Below are 17,058 nucleotides of genomic sequence, written 5' to 3'. Positions count from 1 at the left end.
TTGTATGCATCTTTGGATTCTTAGGTATTCCCTTGTATTTTTTTTACAATGGCATCTTAATGTGTACCATCACTCTATGCAAAGGTTTCTTGATTTAAAATCTTAAAACTGAAGATCCACCAAAAGTAACAGGGAAATTTTAACATTTTGTAATTGGCTGTACTGAAATCATTTCCCATTATTTTCATATGCTTGGTCAATTCTTATAAAAATGTAATCACATGCAGTTTTGAGTTTACATCTGCAGTGGAAGATGATTTGATGATTCAAACACACTCATTAATTCCATTTCAAACAGTGGATTTACAACTAGGATTGCACGGCGGTCGAGTGGTTAGCGCGCAGACCTCATAGCTAGGAGACCCGTGTTCAATCCCACCCTCAGTCATCTCTGTGTGGAGTTTGCATGTTCTCCCCGTGGGTTTTCTCCTCCCACATTGCAGAAACATGCTAGGTTAATTGGAGTGTGAATGGTTGTTTCTCTATATGTGCCCTGTGATTGGCTACCACTGGCGACCAATGAGTGATTTACAACTAATCTGTTCCGGTGTCTAACTGTTGCAGCTCATTTTTAACATTGTTACTTGTCAGACAAGTGTAAAAAGAAGTTAACTGCTCTAAAATCTAACAACAATGAAACACTTAATTTTGATACTAAGTAATATTCTTCTAATTTCCCATGATGAAGCGAGTCCTTGCCACAAAAGTCGAAAGAAAAAGCTACAAGACCTGTGTCAAGCTACAAAAAAACAAACAAAAAGCAAATGTTAGCACAGACCATGACACTACCACCACCATGTTTGACTGTAGTATTGCGAGATATAACCACAACAACAATCTCTCTTTTTAGTCATTTTTTATTATGCCCTGAGAAGATATAGCGCAATAAAAATGGTTGCTGAAATGTGAGAAGTGAATATGAATACGATACCATCATGTCATAATGCCACTCTTTCCTACTGTCTGTTTCAGAACCCGTCCCAAGGTCCAGTTCAATGGCTATGTGGGCCATGAAAGCACCAATGGTCAAGCATCATTCGAAAACCCCATGTATGACACGAACATGAAGCCCACCGAGGCTAAAGCCGTTCGATTTGACACCACACTCAATACAGTATGCACTGTGGTATAGTCCATCATATCCACCACTAGCTAAAAACAGCAGTCCACCCTGGCTGTCTGCGGTGTGGTTTAATCCAACAGGACAAACAAACAAACAATGAATGGCACCGGCGCAGTCTGTGTGGTGGCGTGCTGTCAGCATACACTCCAGTCATGTGCCTCTGCTTCCTCCCAACATGAGGATCCACCGCCTCTCCCTCTAGTCTGACAGGTGATAATGGGAGCAGACAGTGATGTCATTGAAAAATGTGTTCATTTGTCAGGGGGGTTAGACATGAAGGGAAAACAGGCAAGTCCAGAGATTCTTAACTTCCAACTTAGAAAGGTGAAAACCTCTCCATTGGCCTTTGGAGACCTTTCCTCCAACGGGAATTTACCCCAATCCAACTCTATATCCCTATGCCAAATAAATGTGCACAGTGGTAAAAGGCTTACTGGCTCCCCCACTGGGCACCAGAATGGGTTAGACAGGACTAAGTTGAATTTAATGGCAACTTAGATGGCCTTTTTTTTGCTGCAAGGTGCACAAACTCACTGGCATCTAAATCGACTAAACAAAGTGACCACTTGTATCAGACTTGAAATCAAGTACAGAACGTAAATGGTACTTGGAGTGGTTGTTTAAAGGTTTGAAAACCTTTTTAGCCTGCTTAGACTATTGGAAGGTTCCCATTCATTAAGACAGGACAATCAAAAAAGTTGTCTATCTTTCACTATTGACTACAGTATATGCCTTATTGTATTATTACAATATCTGGCACCCAATTAGGCTAAACCATCAGAAACGTGACAATTCTCTCTACATAGCTTATGATGTGAGGTCTCCAGTGCATTCAAATTGCTCAATCATAAGGTGCACAGGTAGTCCACCTTGTGCTCGTGGTCATGTGGGATGGTCTCCACCCATTTCCATGATCCTTAACATGTGAAGCAGTCCTCCTATAGCTCATATGAATTGCCAATTAGATGCCATAAAACAGTCCCAAGACAACAACTAGACAGTGCGGAAGCAGAAATCCACACACTTTCAAACAGTCCGTACTTGGACTCGCCAGGATTCCCTGTTTGTTGGCTGAACAAGAGGAGACCTGGAGGCATTAAACTGTCAGGACGGCCGACCCAGGATGGAAACATCTTCATGTCTCTAGTGGAGGAGGAGGATATGATCCAGAGCCAGGTGATATTTGTATCATTCAGCCACAAAATCAAAAGCAGATCAAGACTCTCATAGATGGTTTGAGTGACTGACATGAGACAAACGGACGGAGGATCTTCTCTGTTTGTGGACTGGGATAGAGACAAGGTGGGGTTGCTATGGAAACAGAGGCAGATTGTCTCTTCTGGCACTTTTCTTCAGTGAAGATATCGATGAACTTATGTTCAAAACCCAGTGGCCCAATGGGACTTCCCAATCCGCTGCTGCTGGGACCGCCCAAGTATAAACTTTATACAGACTCTTAAACCGCACAAATTTTGCACTAGTGTGTTTTTCTGACTGGATTATGAACAAAAAAATAATTTTGGGGTAAGAAATGGTTTTGGAAAATGAGTCCTTCAAATTTTATTCAAAGCTTCTATCTTTAAAAAAAAGATGACTAAATGATGGGTAATTACAGGGTTACAGAGTGTTTGTATATATACATTTATATTTCACGCCCCCGCCCTCGCTGAAGGTGTGAGCATCTGCTACAGCCCTGTATATTTTATCGCCGTAGACAACAGTCTACCCCACCAAGAAAATTGTGGTGAGTTTACCTGTGGACCTCCGGCCTTCTTGTGTGTCATATTGGCACCATTGTTGTGTTGATGATCTGGAGGCTCATATTGACCTGCTACTAAAGGTCAACGAAATAGCAGACAGTGTGATGCTTCACATATCATATATCTCAGAGTGAACTCATTGATTCCACACAGTAGTAGCAAAAGTGTTCAGAAGCAACAAAGTCTTTAAAAAGATGTGTTGTTAATGTCCCTGACTACGCTCATGTATTTCACGCCTTTTAATGCACTTTTTCACCCCAACACACCTTTTTAAAGAGCACAGCCTTTCATCACTTAAAAAGTACAATTTATCTGAGCAAATTACCTCTTTATTGTGTTTTGCACCTTCCCAATCAATACAAGGCTAGGTAACGTAAAAAAGCTTGAGGTTTTGATTTTCTAAGTACACTTTCCTCACTTCCAGGTTAAAGTACCAATTAAAAGAGTGATGTCATGAATATTACAGGATAATCTGAAAGGTGACCAAATGGGATCACTACATATTTATGCTACAGAAACTTGACTATTGCTGCCTGAAGTAAAATAGACAGTGGAACCTGTAATGTCCAGCAATTTATGACCGGTATTTTTTTTGTATGGAAGGATCTCAATATTACTTTTATTATTATTATAATATTGTGTTTTAAAATTTTGAATCAACATAATCAATTTTGAGCAACACACTGTCAGCTGCAGCATCCGATGGTGATGTCCCTTTCTGGCGCCTTCTTCTCCAGCAGATATCTGCAGCTGTATGTCGGAAGGATGGCACGTTAAGTCCCCACTCAATGTCCCTTCCCTCCTGCATGGTGCATTCACGGGCACCAGGTCATTACGCTAAAAATTGTTTGCCTAGGCCAAGACACGTAACCCACTAGAAATTGTTAACATTATTAGAGCACTCTCAACATTAAATAACACCCCTACAGCCACTTTGCATTCATTAGTTGATATAATAAGAAAATACTGCATATAACACATAAAATAAGGCAGGAATCACACGTGTTAGTACTGGGAGAGTTTCTTGTTTTTATTTTTCACTACAGAGGTCTGTACAGTACTTCATGCAGTGGCTATTGTCTAATCAGTGTAACATTACTGACAGCGAAAGACCAAGGTAGAATGCTACATATGTCTAAATGCCTTACATATGAATTTTTTTTAATTTTTCTATTTCTATGCATGAAAATGCTTCATTTAGGCAAAAATATATGTACACAGATCCTTAAATAACCAATTTTTTGGAGTAATTCAATATTATGGCTAACATATTTGAATAACAGTAAAGTGGCGGGGTATTACTTTTTGACACTTTTTGTGGATTTTCAAGCCAGAAACTACCCAAAATTCACTTCAAATTTTGGCTGGAAAATGAATTATTTTGGGCTGAACTATCCGTATAAAAGTACAGGGAAATGCAAGTCGTGTGCTGGCATCTTGTGTTTTTAGAGGCATATTTTCCTCCCAAATCTTGACTTTATAGGTTCCACTGTATATCGCATCTTCAGTTCTACAATAGAAACGATTGGCTGGCGCTAGTTTCCAATTACTACACAAATGTCGCTCATCAGACAAAAAGACAACATGCACAATATCGTGTGTTCCAAGTTTTGACGTGTGATGCTGGAAGCTCACTGCAGCAAAATATGCAAGCTTCAGCTGATTTTTTTTGGCATTATCAGTCAAAACTTCCACACAATACTTTGCAGCATGCAACAACATGTGTCTGAAAAGGCGCTGCATTGGGTTTTGATGCCAGATGAAACTGCTGTCAGTGTGTGCATTCCAGTGTCTGCAGGCTTGTTTCACAATGCGCATACAACATTCTCACATTAGGTTTACGCCTCAGGCATTTTTTGTTTGTAACCTGCATGACTTTGTCCGCATTAATTTTACACTGTGGTTTGTTGCCGTATAAATAATTCACCTTCAATATGTCCGTCATGAACTTGCAAACAATACATGAGAAATCCAGTTCACACAAATAAGTATTCCATTTGCTGGAGACTCATCTTAAAAAGTAAGAAAAACATGAAGTGGTTTTTCATTTATCCTGGAAAATGAGAAGAAATCGTACATTGAAATGTCCCTAACAAATGACACAGTGACAATGACAATATAGAGTAGCTTTTAAAGACAAGCAAAATAGCTGTTTGTTACTCTTTGTATGCTGGTGTGCACCCATTGAATTGATCTAATTATATCATTTGAGATTTCCCATTGAGCCAAGAGGGCATAATATAACCTGGAAATAAGAGGCTGCAAGGGTTCCACAATAAAAGGTCTAATTTGAACTGCTAATGGCATGCTGCTGATCTCCAAGTGTGCCCAACACAAAAAATGTAGACTCTTTTTATTATAGTCCTCTTTATCCTGCCATGTAATGATTCAACTTGCACTGTGAGAGGTTACGTTTGGGTGGGAATTGAGCTAAATGCACAGTGAGCGTGTGTGCACGTCCTCAAAGGTTACTGGTGCCATAATAGGGTCTCCAGCCTGCAGCCAAAATCAGAAATTATTACCGGGATCTCTGTGAGATAGCGGCCATGCAGAATGAGCAAACAACATGGAATGAAATGAAAGAGTTCTGTTTTATCTTTCACTAACCAGCTGTGGGCTGGTACTAACTTGACAAATGGATCGTTACAGTCGTCCCTCGTTTTAACGCAGTTCATTGGTTCCAGCCCCACCGTGATAGGTGAATTTCCGAATGGTAGTATTCTATATTAATAATTAAATATATTTGTTTTTAATGACCTGTTTATGTCTAGAGCCCTCTAGACATTAAACAACACCCCTATAGTAATCTTTGTACTCATATTACCTAATATAGTAGACATGATAAGCAATAATAAGACATAATAACTCACCGTTAGCATTGGGAACGTGCCTTGTTCTAGTATCTTGAACGTAATGTGGGTCAATCGCATGGAATTAAAAAACAGATCAACATCCTCACAATGATATTTGTCATTTGATTGATGTACACAAAAGTGAATCTAACATCAATCTGCCATACGTAGACACACACTCAAACAGTACGACTAGCTGTGTTGTGCACTGGCTGAATAGCAATCTACGAAGCTAACTAGTTAGCCTCCAGTTTATTTTTATTTTTTTCAAATTAAGTAGTGGTTTGAAACTGAGTGGGGAAGAAGGACAAAGTAAGAAGTCAAAAAAGTACCACTTCCACACGGAATGGGAGAATAACACTTTTTCACTATGTCATGTTGGACTTGCAAGTTAAGCTAATTCAGTGCTTCTCAATCATTTCCATTCATGCCCTCTCCCCAAGGAATTTTTTCATTGGAACAGTCAACCACATAACCGCAATCATTGATTAATTTTTGAAAAACACAGCGGGAGCAATAATCAAACTGCGATGCAGCGAGGGACGACAGTATTAGACTTTCTTCATCATACGGTATACTGTAATCAAAAGGGGAATCCTGGATAGAGAAAATAGTGCAGTTGTGTAACATGGCCTTACCAAATGATCATACAACTTACTAAGTGCCCTTCTTTCCCAGGACCCTCCTGTTTAATACACAGCACAGCTTCTGGTCTGCTTGGAAACACATCAGTGTAACATCCTGTAGGTGGTAAAATCAAGCCTTCAAAATAAAAGAAGCATGCCAGTAAAATAACATAATTGCACCACAGTAGGAATTCTGGTGAAAAATCAGCATTTCCAGAAATGCTCTCTTATCTTCAAATGGTATGGGCAGACACTCCAAACTTTTCCTGTGTGCTTCATTTCTGCGTTTTGTTTGGGACATACACTATTCCTACACTATTCCTTGTTTGTGTGAAGTAGATTTACTACTGTATTGTTTCAACAAACCCCCAGAATATGTATTTTTTAAAAGCCGGGGAGGTCCTTCAGGAGGCGCAGTGTTCACCATCACCATCGTCACCATCCTTTCTGTCGCCATTGTGATGTGCTGCTCAACTTGAAATTGCAACAGAAGAGACATTTTTGTACAGAAATCTATTTTTTATGGAGAGTTTGTTTTAAAAAAAATAATAATAATAAATAAATAAATATGCTGTACTTTTTATGATCACTGATGTAGGCTGGCCAACACCTTGTTTACGGAAAGACATGAAATGTTTTTAGAGCTGTTATAACTTATGTCAAATGATCAGAGAGAAGATGTCATAGTAGAATGGGTGATGTTTCACAGGAACACTGGAAATGTTTCCTCCATTTTTAATTTCAATAATGATAGCATTAATACTACAGTGATGGTGGTAACAGTGGGGTCATTATACTGCAGCTCTGCACTATTGTGCAAAAGTCTTAGGCGGCCATTAGATACAGATACAGTATAGTATAGTATATTGTTTTAGTAATGCGAGAATAACCATTAATTCGGTAAGTGGAAGAGAGCAGACCTCCACCAAGGCGGCGTTGTTAGTATTGTCATATTAGTAGCTATTAGTGTTTGACACCACGTTACACCTAAAACAGTTTCTAAGTGGGAAATGATGTTATAAGGTGCATTTAGAACACACAAAGTGGTAAAGTGAAAAAAAATGTAACTTTCATTTTCATAATTATCATGTTTTGCATATATTAATTCATAAATTATATTGTTTCCTGACAAAATACAGCCTATTATTAATTTTAAAATATGCATATTGAAACAAATCTTATAGATTTTTACCTAAATCAAAAATTTTCAAGCATAAAAATATTACATTAACTAAAATACACATATAATGCATTTGGAAGATGCATCCAAAAACCTTATGCTATACAGTATTCTACACTGGACACTAAATGTCAGTAATGTTACTATAATATTCGATGGGACACACAAGCATCAGACTTGATAACTGCAGCAACAAGCTTTTAATGCGGTTTGGAAAACAAGCACAATAATGACAATCATCCAAAAATAAATAATTAGAATTAGAACATGGGCTACTGTTGCAGCCATAATCAACTCCTTGTTAAAAGTCAACTCTGAACGCCCCTGACATTCACTTATCACGGTCAGGATTTAGAACCAATTAACAGTGATAAATGAGGGACTACTGAACATCCCATTTAATCTCATGGTACTGTCTAAACACAAAGCAAGAGGTGACCAAAGACTTTTGCACAATATATATATATATATATATATATATATATATATATATATATTTTAAGCTAGTTTTCCACAGTGTTCCTGTGAAAGATCAACTAATAGTAACACATCTACAACTGCATTAGAGACAAGTGTTCTCCTGAGAGCTTTTTCATGACCTTTTTGGCCCCAAAGCGATGCCCCGTGTCCGTATAAATGAGCTAAGATGTGGTTCCTCCCAGGGGAATAGGGACACATACTGTACGGAGGCTCCAGTTCCATTGGATTCTATTGCAATGTTTGCGACCCATTATTTTGTATGACCCAGAGAGAGACATAAATAACGCAAGCATACAGTATGTGAATGCAGCCTCATAACCTGTTGTCAAAGAGACTCACACTTTAACAGCTACAGTATTTTGAAGATTTGAGAATAAAGTTTTTATACAACAACTTTTGTCCTCCGTGTGTAAACTGGCCTGCCGACTGTGTCTCTCAGCGTAGTGCGCATGTTAAATAACAAATCAGACGGCGTGTTTGTGCATGATTGAAGCACAGCAGCGACATCCCAGGCTCAAAGCAGCAGAGGCCTTCCTGTGTGGACTTTGCATGATTACACTTCTCACAGGTGTTCCATCCTCTTCACACAGTGTGATAATGTTCACACAAGATTAATTGTGGACCGTGCCTGTGTGTGTGTGTGTGTGTGTGTGTGTGTGTGTGTGTGTGTGTGTGTTTTTTTCTCCATAGAGATTTGAAAGCACTTTGACAGACGGCTTCAACTGTGGATCGGCTCCAGCTTCTGTCTGCATTCAATTTAAAATGGATGTTGTGCTGCTTTAATATCTGTAGGGACTCGTGGAAAGACCGCATTAACAACAAAATCAAAAAGTTGTTTTCATAGAGGAGCCTAATAAACAGTGGGTGATATCAGTGGCGTTCACCCAGCACAATTTTTTGCCCAGTGCTTTAAAAAAATAAAAATAAAAAAATATATGATTTATTGCCATGCCCATTCACCCTTGTTGTGATTCAAACCCAGGTGCCTTTGGCCAAAAGCCGCTATTGTTACCCACTGTACCACCCAGCCTATTTCCAACACTGTACATAACCATTACCATTATTGTACATATCATTATTAAAGGGGACCTATTATGCTCATTTTCAGCACTTGGTATTGAGTTGTGGACTCCTATAGAGCATCTACATACAGAAAGCTTTCTAGATCTTCCAGATTCTGCACCTCTATCTGTAGTGTTTCCATGGACTTCCTGCTTCCAACCCAAACGATCTGTTTAATTTACTTCACATCCTGCCCTCCTCTAGGTACGCCCACTCTGTCGTGATTTGTCACACTCCCAAGCACTCCAGAGGACTTCCGGACACTGAGTGCAGCCCATATAAGGAAGTCTAGATTGAAACGACAGTAGAACTCGGTGTTAGAACAAACTTCTTTTCAGAGTTCACTTCCAAATGTAAAATTGTAACAATATTTATAGACTGGAAAAGTGGAACAAGTCTAATAGGTCCTGTTTAACTTTTTATCTTACAATACATTGTTACAGATACGCCTGATTTTCATTTCTGCTCCTAATGTCATCATCATCAGTAACTTCCACCTATGATCTCCTTGCTTGGGAAGCTGGTGCTCAGCCAAATTTAATGAACGCAAATAGAACATCTCAGATATATAAGGGGTTAAGACAACTCCAAACCTTTACACTACAACATCATCTGGAGCAGTTCAGAGTCAAAATATATTACATGGTATGTACCACAGATCGAGTCAATTCTCCTCAGTCAGCCATTGTGGGTGTAACTAGGCTTGTCAAACAGTTTTGCTCTGTTCAGCCAATCAGAGGATGGAAAAATCCCGACATTGTGAGGCTAATCTGAATCTGATTGGCTCCAGAAACAGCCCCATTGCTCATAGAGTTTAAGTGACATGGGCCAGCCATTCATATTCTGAAGACCCTTGGCATATTAGCTTGACATCCTCGTACTGGCAGCAGTACAGCCAAGAAACAAGCTACTAAATGAAGATAATAGATTGTTGGGAATGAGTGAATACAATTTCATGGAATTTAAACTGGACATCTACATCAGTCCTACTGATTGGCTGACAATGGCTGAAGGCTGACAGATTATTTGCCATGTTTGCATGAATCACCAACATCATGCAGGTCATTAAATAATAATAATAATAATAATTCAAGAATAAAGTCTCAGGGATCACTTATACACATACACAGTACACATATCGCTGAATAATAAACAATACTATTCCATTCAAACCACGCCCACTTCCGGTGTATGCCCCGCTCACTCCAAATACGGATACGGCTAATTTAGATGAGTTAACAGATACAGAGAACAGAGACCCAACTCAGATACCACATGAGCAAGCACTTGGCGACGGCGGCAAGAAAAAACTCCCTCTGGGGAAGAAACCTTGAACAGAACCCAGGCTCTGTGGCGCGGCTGTCTGTCTTGACTGGTTGGGCTAAGATATCAAAATAGAGTAGAGTGATAGATGGTAGATCAAGCCAGAAGTCTTAGTCTTATAGTCCAAGGAACATACAGGATATGTACCAGGGGTCAGTTCTAACTACGTTTATGCTTTAGCAAAGGGTTGACTTTTAAATAGGGAGAGTGTGTATGCCCCCCTGGAATTTATTTCACCCCTTTTTTCTCTTTTATTTAATTAGTTTAATGATTTCTACCCTTTTAATTGTGTCTGGGGAGCATTCTTTTCATGACACATTCTCTTTTAGGTCATCTACCGGTTGACATAGAATTCAAACTAAAAGGAATACAGTGTTCCGAAAACATGCATGTTATGTCAATTGGTGACTCCAAATAGGTATGAATGTGAGTGTGAATGGTTGTTTGACTATATGTGCCCTGTGATTGGCTGGCGACCAGTCCACGGTGTACCCCGTCTCTCGCCCAAAGACAGCTGGGATAGGCTCCAGCATGCCCCCCGCAACCCTTGTGAGGATAAGCGGTACAGAAAATGGATGGATGGATGTTTATGGACTTCACCTTTGAACCTCATCTTGCTTTGAAGTAAGAAAAGAATCCTTTGAATGAAATTTGCGACTTGCCAGTGTCCATCATCATGTGTTGGATAACTTCCCAAAAGAATACTGTTCTTGCTTTGATAATGCACAATAATGTCTGGTACATCTCACCCTAAAGAGGTTTGCACTAGTGACACCTCATCCTCGGCTCTTCCGTACTGCACCTTTAATGTGTGGGAAAGGCTGTCATTCAACAATTTTGTCGTTGTAATCTAATATGAGAAGGCCACCTGAGCGCAGCTTTTCATGAATTCATACATAAATGAAATGTAAGTAAAACATGTTTTTTTTTACCCCAGCACTATTATTTTCAGCCGGTTCCCTTGGTTACCGCCAGGTTGGTCACGTACCCTGGGACCTACAAATCATATCAGCGAGAAATGAGAGACGATAAACAAGTAAAGAGATTGCATCTGTCGGAGAAGAGCACGAGCAGTCAGCATGCTTGGGGATAACGGACAGCGGCTCCAAATTTTAATTCCATGTACAGCAAAGCTCTGAGCTGCTTTCTCAGGGCAAACATTGCAGGACTAAGATGAAATGTGAGTGAATTAAGATGCATTGGGAAGGAAATGAACCGGAATGGAGTTGTTTGTCTGGATGAAATAAAACAGAATTTACAGACTTGAAGCGATACAGAAAATGTTGGCTTTCATGAATGAAACAACAGTAGCTTATAGCCGTGCATTTAACTTGGGAACAACAAGTAATTGTATTTGGGTAACACATGTAGGAAACGCTGCACAACACATGTAGAATTCTTCAATTTCATGCCAGAGCGACCAAGGAGAACATCCATTTTGGGGTTTTACTCCGTCTCCGTAAAATCCTTGACAAGAGATGAGAAAATGTCCCGTCATATTATCACTTATGGATCATGTCACAGAATCTTTTAAAAGTGGTCACAGCTCCACATAGTGTAGATGTTGAAGTTAAATAAACTATGACTACTGCTAGTATTATGACTGCAATTAGTTTTCTGATTGACACCATATTAAAAGGTTTCTTTCTTGAATAATGAACACTTTGGTGCCACCACTGGGGAGGATTAAACCTCATCTGTTTCTCCAAAGTTTATGAAACACTGACACCTTCAATTTGAGAAGATAACATATGCAGAAAATATGAAAAGCATCACAATTCATGTCAAAATGACAACATTTGTCAAGGTAAATACATCACGCATTTCTGCACACCCGACTGGTTATTCCATTAAATTCATTCACTGTACTAAAAAACATTCTATATATATTTTTCTACTTAAAATTATTCAGTCTTTTAAAACTACTTCATACTGAAACCTGACAAGGTCGCCCAAATCAAAGTCAAAGTGCTCTCCAAATTTGTTCATTTTCTACAGCCTTCTATCACACATAAAAAACGGTAAAATGTTGACTTCTGAAATAGTGGCAAATGAAACCGAAGTACGGTGTTCACAGTCGTGATGACTGGACACCACTCACATGATTTTTAGATACCAATGCATGATTAATTAATACATTAATTCACAATTTCAATTCGCTAATTAATCCAGACACCCAAAATGTTAACAATAGTTTTATCTAACAGATGTCAGCCTGTCGAGCTGTGTGGTTGTAAGTTAGTAAACATCACTTTGTAAACCTTAAAGCCATGTTGGGAGTCAAGTTGACAGTCAGACCTTTTGGCTCAACGCTGAGCGCTCTCGACTCTCATGCCATAGGACCTTACATCAAGCCTACGGCGATGAGCATGGCTGGTTGGTTGCATTTACATGCAGAAAACAACTCTAAATGCTGATAAATAACAAATGAAATGGAGAAGTGACCATTTTTTTTTATTTCAGTAGTCTTTCTCATCTTCTTTATCAAAGTGATGGTAATTTATCATCTATAAAAATGTTAATGGAATTCTAACTAAAAGTCTCCATACCATACAAACCCAAAATGTGCATACTGACAAAAATGTCACTGGTCTACAAGCAAATGAAGTGCAAATTATTTCCAAGATACACTATAGGGTCAAAATAGGAAATTTATGCAAAGTAACGGTAATTTATCAGAAGGTAAGGTACAGTGTGTCTACAAGCAACCAGTTGTATCTGAAAGTGTGTCTTCACATACAATACATTCATTGTAATATGTCTAGAGTTTTGACATGTTTTGTTATTATTTGGACAAAATGCATGCATGTAGAGAAATTTTATGAACGGTAGTAAAAATTAGCTTTTTTATCAAAGTTTCTTGGAAACTACAAGACAGATAATTATAAGCAGCTGGTGGCAAACCTTATAAAGTCCTACAAATATTGGATGTCACTGAAGATACACTTTTTGCATTCACATCTAGATTTCTTTCCTTTGAACTGTGGAGAAGTTAGTGATGAGTCTTGTTCCACCAGGACATTGCAGCTGTAGAGAAAAGAACGTAGAATCCATGTATGCTTGCTGACTACTGTTGAAATGTGGTCAGGTTCTCATTGGGAGTGACCAGGATGGATAGGATCAGGAACAAGTACATCAGAGGGTCATTACATGTTGGAGGCCTTGGAGATAAAGTCAGAGAGGCCAGACTGAGATGTTTCGGACATGTCCAGAGGAGAGATAGTGAATATATTGGTAGAAGGATGCTGCATTTTGACCTGCCAGGTAGGAGGCGTAGAGGAAGACCAAAGAGGAGGTTTATGGATGTAGTGAAGGAGGACATGAGGGTAGTTGGTGTGAGAGACAGATGGAGAAGACAGGGTTGGATGGAGGAGATTGATTTGCTGTGGCGACCCCTGATGGGAAAGGCTGAAAGAGAAAGAAGACATTTTATTTGTTGCCGTCTTTCAGAACACCCAAGGTCACCCAAGGTGTATATCTGTTGTTTTGTTGTGGTTGGGATATTTGTTTTCTTGTTTCTTGCTGCAACCCAGTCCTGTTTAATAAATGGAATGAAAGGAATGACTGTTTTGTTCTGCACAATGTTTGGATGTACCATAACCGAGACAGTGTACACAAACTGAGACACTTGTGTCAACTATTTTATCCAAAAACCAAACCCTACCAGGGGAGTATGAAAACCAAGGTACTACTTTACCTATTCCTTCCTGTAGATTTTTCACGGTGAGGTGTTCCAACGCTCTAATAAGGACGTGATCGATGCGTCCATTTGCCACCGGCTGCAACTGTTCCACTCAGATTTAAAGATGTATTTGTCAGATTTGCACAAACCCATCACAGACACTCCCAGCCAATACTTTACAAAGTCTGAACACATGAAAGCCTACAATCAGACCCCAATCCAGTGGTGTGAAAGTGTGGAAAAGAGGCATAAAATTAACAAGGTTCTCTTCGTTCTTTGAGATGGAAGCAGGAGCCTCAAACATTAGATAAACTCTAATTTCTTCATCTTTATCCCATCTGAACATTATCAGACAGTGATCGCTGGCAGGATGACTGTAAACAAACGTTTAAGCAGTAGTGAGTGGGTGTGTGAATCAGATGATAACACCAGCACAGATTAGACAACTTCAGGTTTAATGAGTCGTACTTTTACCTGGAGTTTAAACTTCACTGTAGTTTGCTCACTCCGGTTTCATCATCATCTTTTTCAAGTGAGAGTTTTAGCAGCACATCTACATTTTTGACACGACCAGCAAACATATCTTGGGGAAACACTGAAATGCTATTATGTACTTATTGTATTGGCCTGTCGCCTAAAGTGGAGAATGGCAGTGCAGTTTGGCATCATTGCCAGGATTGGGGCATGATTATCATTTTGGCAGCCTGCACGGTTGGCAGCTTTGCCGCATTATTTTTTTAATTTTTTTTTTTTTTGCTATCTCTGGCTCTGTCTCTTGTCGCGTATGTGTGTGCATGTGACAGCGGATGAAGGATTCCTTTAGGGCAGAGCCTCCTGAGTCTCCTCTCATCTTCCACTCTCCTACACTCGTATGTCTGTTTGTTCCGTCCTTTTCTCTTTTCTCTCGCAGTGCTCGGCTGAACCGCAGCAGCATGCAAAGGTGGATATTCAACATGGCAGCAACTTCTTACAAAGAGAAACCATGCTTCTTCCTACCAATTTTTTGGTCATGTTGAACTGTATACGTGGAAATCTGTGATGTGTATTCAACATTTTGACTTGTATTTTGCTTTGTAAATATTTTAACATGTTCAAAAGTGAAAAACATGCTTAATATTTCAGGTCACGATCTATGGCATTTTAAATTCAGCATATTAAAAAGAAGTTGCACCATTTGTTTGGCCACTGTGACCTCGTAAGGCTTCAAACATACACACACACACACAGGTAGTTAGATTGCAGCTCTAGCTATAAACTTTAGATTAAAGCTGTATACTTTGTCCATTTAGTGTTTTTTTCAGTGACCTACACCATATGGGCGTCAGGTGTCACACCTTTTGGGGGTTATTATGACACACACACACACACACACACACACACAGTGGTGTCATGGGTTTTGTTCTTGTGCAGCACTGTGACTTAATCTCCACACATCTAAAAGTGTGTGTCCTTTCCCTTTGCTGCCCGAACATCCACTGCAATTCCATTTGGACCAAACACTAACATTTTATCTCCTCTTTGAGTTCAGTGATGAAATGATCGTACAACAGAGCTTGACCACTACAGACTAAGACCTTCATTTCTTTACACTTTACTGCTTGCGGCACTTTCACAAAAAGAGTCCTGGAAGCATTTTTGTTGTGTTAGTAGCTACGTTTACATGCAGTCAAATAACCCGGAATATTAGCAATAACCCGGATGTGCACGGCCAATATAATCCTGAATATTACCCCTGGGTTACTACTTTTTAACCTGAATATTGGGTCATGTATACACCTATCGGGATATCTCCATCCAAGGGAATATTGATTTGTGTTACATTTGAAAAGAATGTTGGAAATATTGAATTTGAAAACATGGCGGCACGCAAAACTGCACATTTTTGGAACAAAGAGGAAACTAACCATCTAATTAATGTGGTGAAAGATGAATATGAAAATGTGTATGTCCTTTATAACAAGTACTACAGGTCCCGGGTTGTTCATTATACGCCTTGCTGGTGTTGGAAGAAGAAGCGGACGTGACGTTCTCCGTACATCGCCATTTTGATTGGATATCCTGATTGTTTATAATTACCATGTATACAGGAATAACCCTGTTTGCACTGGCATGTAAACGGGTTATTACGAACCCCCCGCAAATAGCGAATTATTTCCGATGGACTGAATGTACAGTGGAACCTTGGAGTTAGAGGTTAGAGATAGATGTTAGGATTAGAGGTGGGGGTCAGGGTTGGGTTGATTTTTAGTTATTTTGAATTGATATTTTTTTTTTTTTCATTTTTATATTGTTTTTTATATTTATTTTGCATCACTGCCAGCCTTACACGATGTTAACTTGCTCTACTGACCGCATTGATCTACAACTGTGTGAAGAAAAATGAATCAAGGGATTGATTGAAGCCATATCAGCTTTAATCGATCATATCTGTCCCGCAGTGATGAAAGGCAAAACCACATTTCCAAGTCATCTTTTTTGTTCTTGTTTCGCTCTGTGCCGTTTGACAGCAGGCAATGCGTTAGTTTGCCACTTGTCATCTTGACTTCTGAGCCCGAGACCAGCAGGTGCCAAACAAAACAGCTTTTATCATCTTACATGGTTGGCTGAGAAAATTGAAAATTGGTAGGAGGTAATGCATATCACTGCTAATGCTTTGATTGTGAAGGTACAGACAAAAAAAAAAGATGTATTCATTACCACCGCCCAGGAGGTGGTTAGAGGTTATACTGCTGTCGCTAAACGATGGATGCCTGCATATTCATGATTCAGCATATACGACCCCACAAAGTTAAAAAAAAACATATATTCTTTTTTACCTCTGGAAAGCCGTTTTTTTGTAACTTGGCCTTACATCCACAAGAAAGAAGGTCAAACACACGAGGGGCACATCGCTCATTCACCGACAAGTCTTCATAGCGATTATTATTTGCTTGGTATTAAAGTGCTCAAGTCACCAAAACATGTGTTTAT

At 39.3% G+C, this 17,058-nt stretch overlaps 1 protein-coding gene across 10 annotated transcripts in view; it reads left to right on the top strand.

Annotated features, from left to right (window-relative positions):
* The window catches only part of LOC131139316 (CUB and sushi domain-containing protein 1-like), a 361,438-nt gene extending 353,043 nt beyond the window's left edge, over positions 1-8,395 (top strand). For all 10 annotated transcript variants that reach the window (XM_058088813.1, XM_058088812.1, XM_058088816.1 and 7 more), the window contains one exon: positions 973-8,395. In XM_058088813.1, the coding sequence (XP_057944796.1) occupies positions 973-1,132 (160 nt within the window). In that variant the 3' untranslated portion in view covers positions 1,133-8,395. The remainder of the gene's footprint in view (positions 1-972) is intronic.
* Positions 8,396-17,058: the final 8,663 nt, after the last annotated feature.

This window comes from Doryrhamphus excisus, chromosome 12 (genome assembly GCF_030265055.1).
Source record: "Doryrhamphus excisus isolate RoL2022-K1 chromosome 12, RoL_Dexc_1.0, whole genome shotgun sequence".
Lineage (NCBI taxonomy): Eukaryota > Metazoa > Chordata > Actinopteri > Syngnathiformes > Syngnathidae > Doryrhamphus > Doryrhamphus excisus.
The sequence above is the reverse complement of the archived record's forward strand: the minus strand, read 5'-3'. Positions and strand labels throughout refer to the sequence as shown.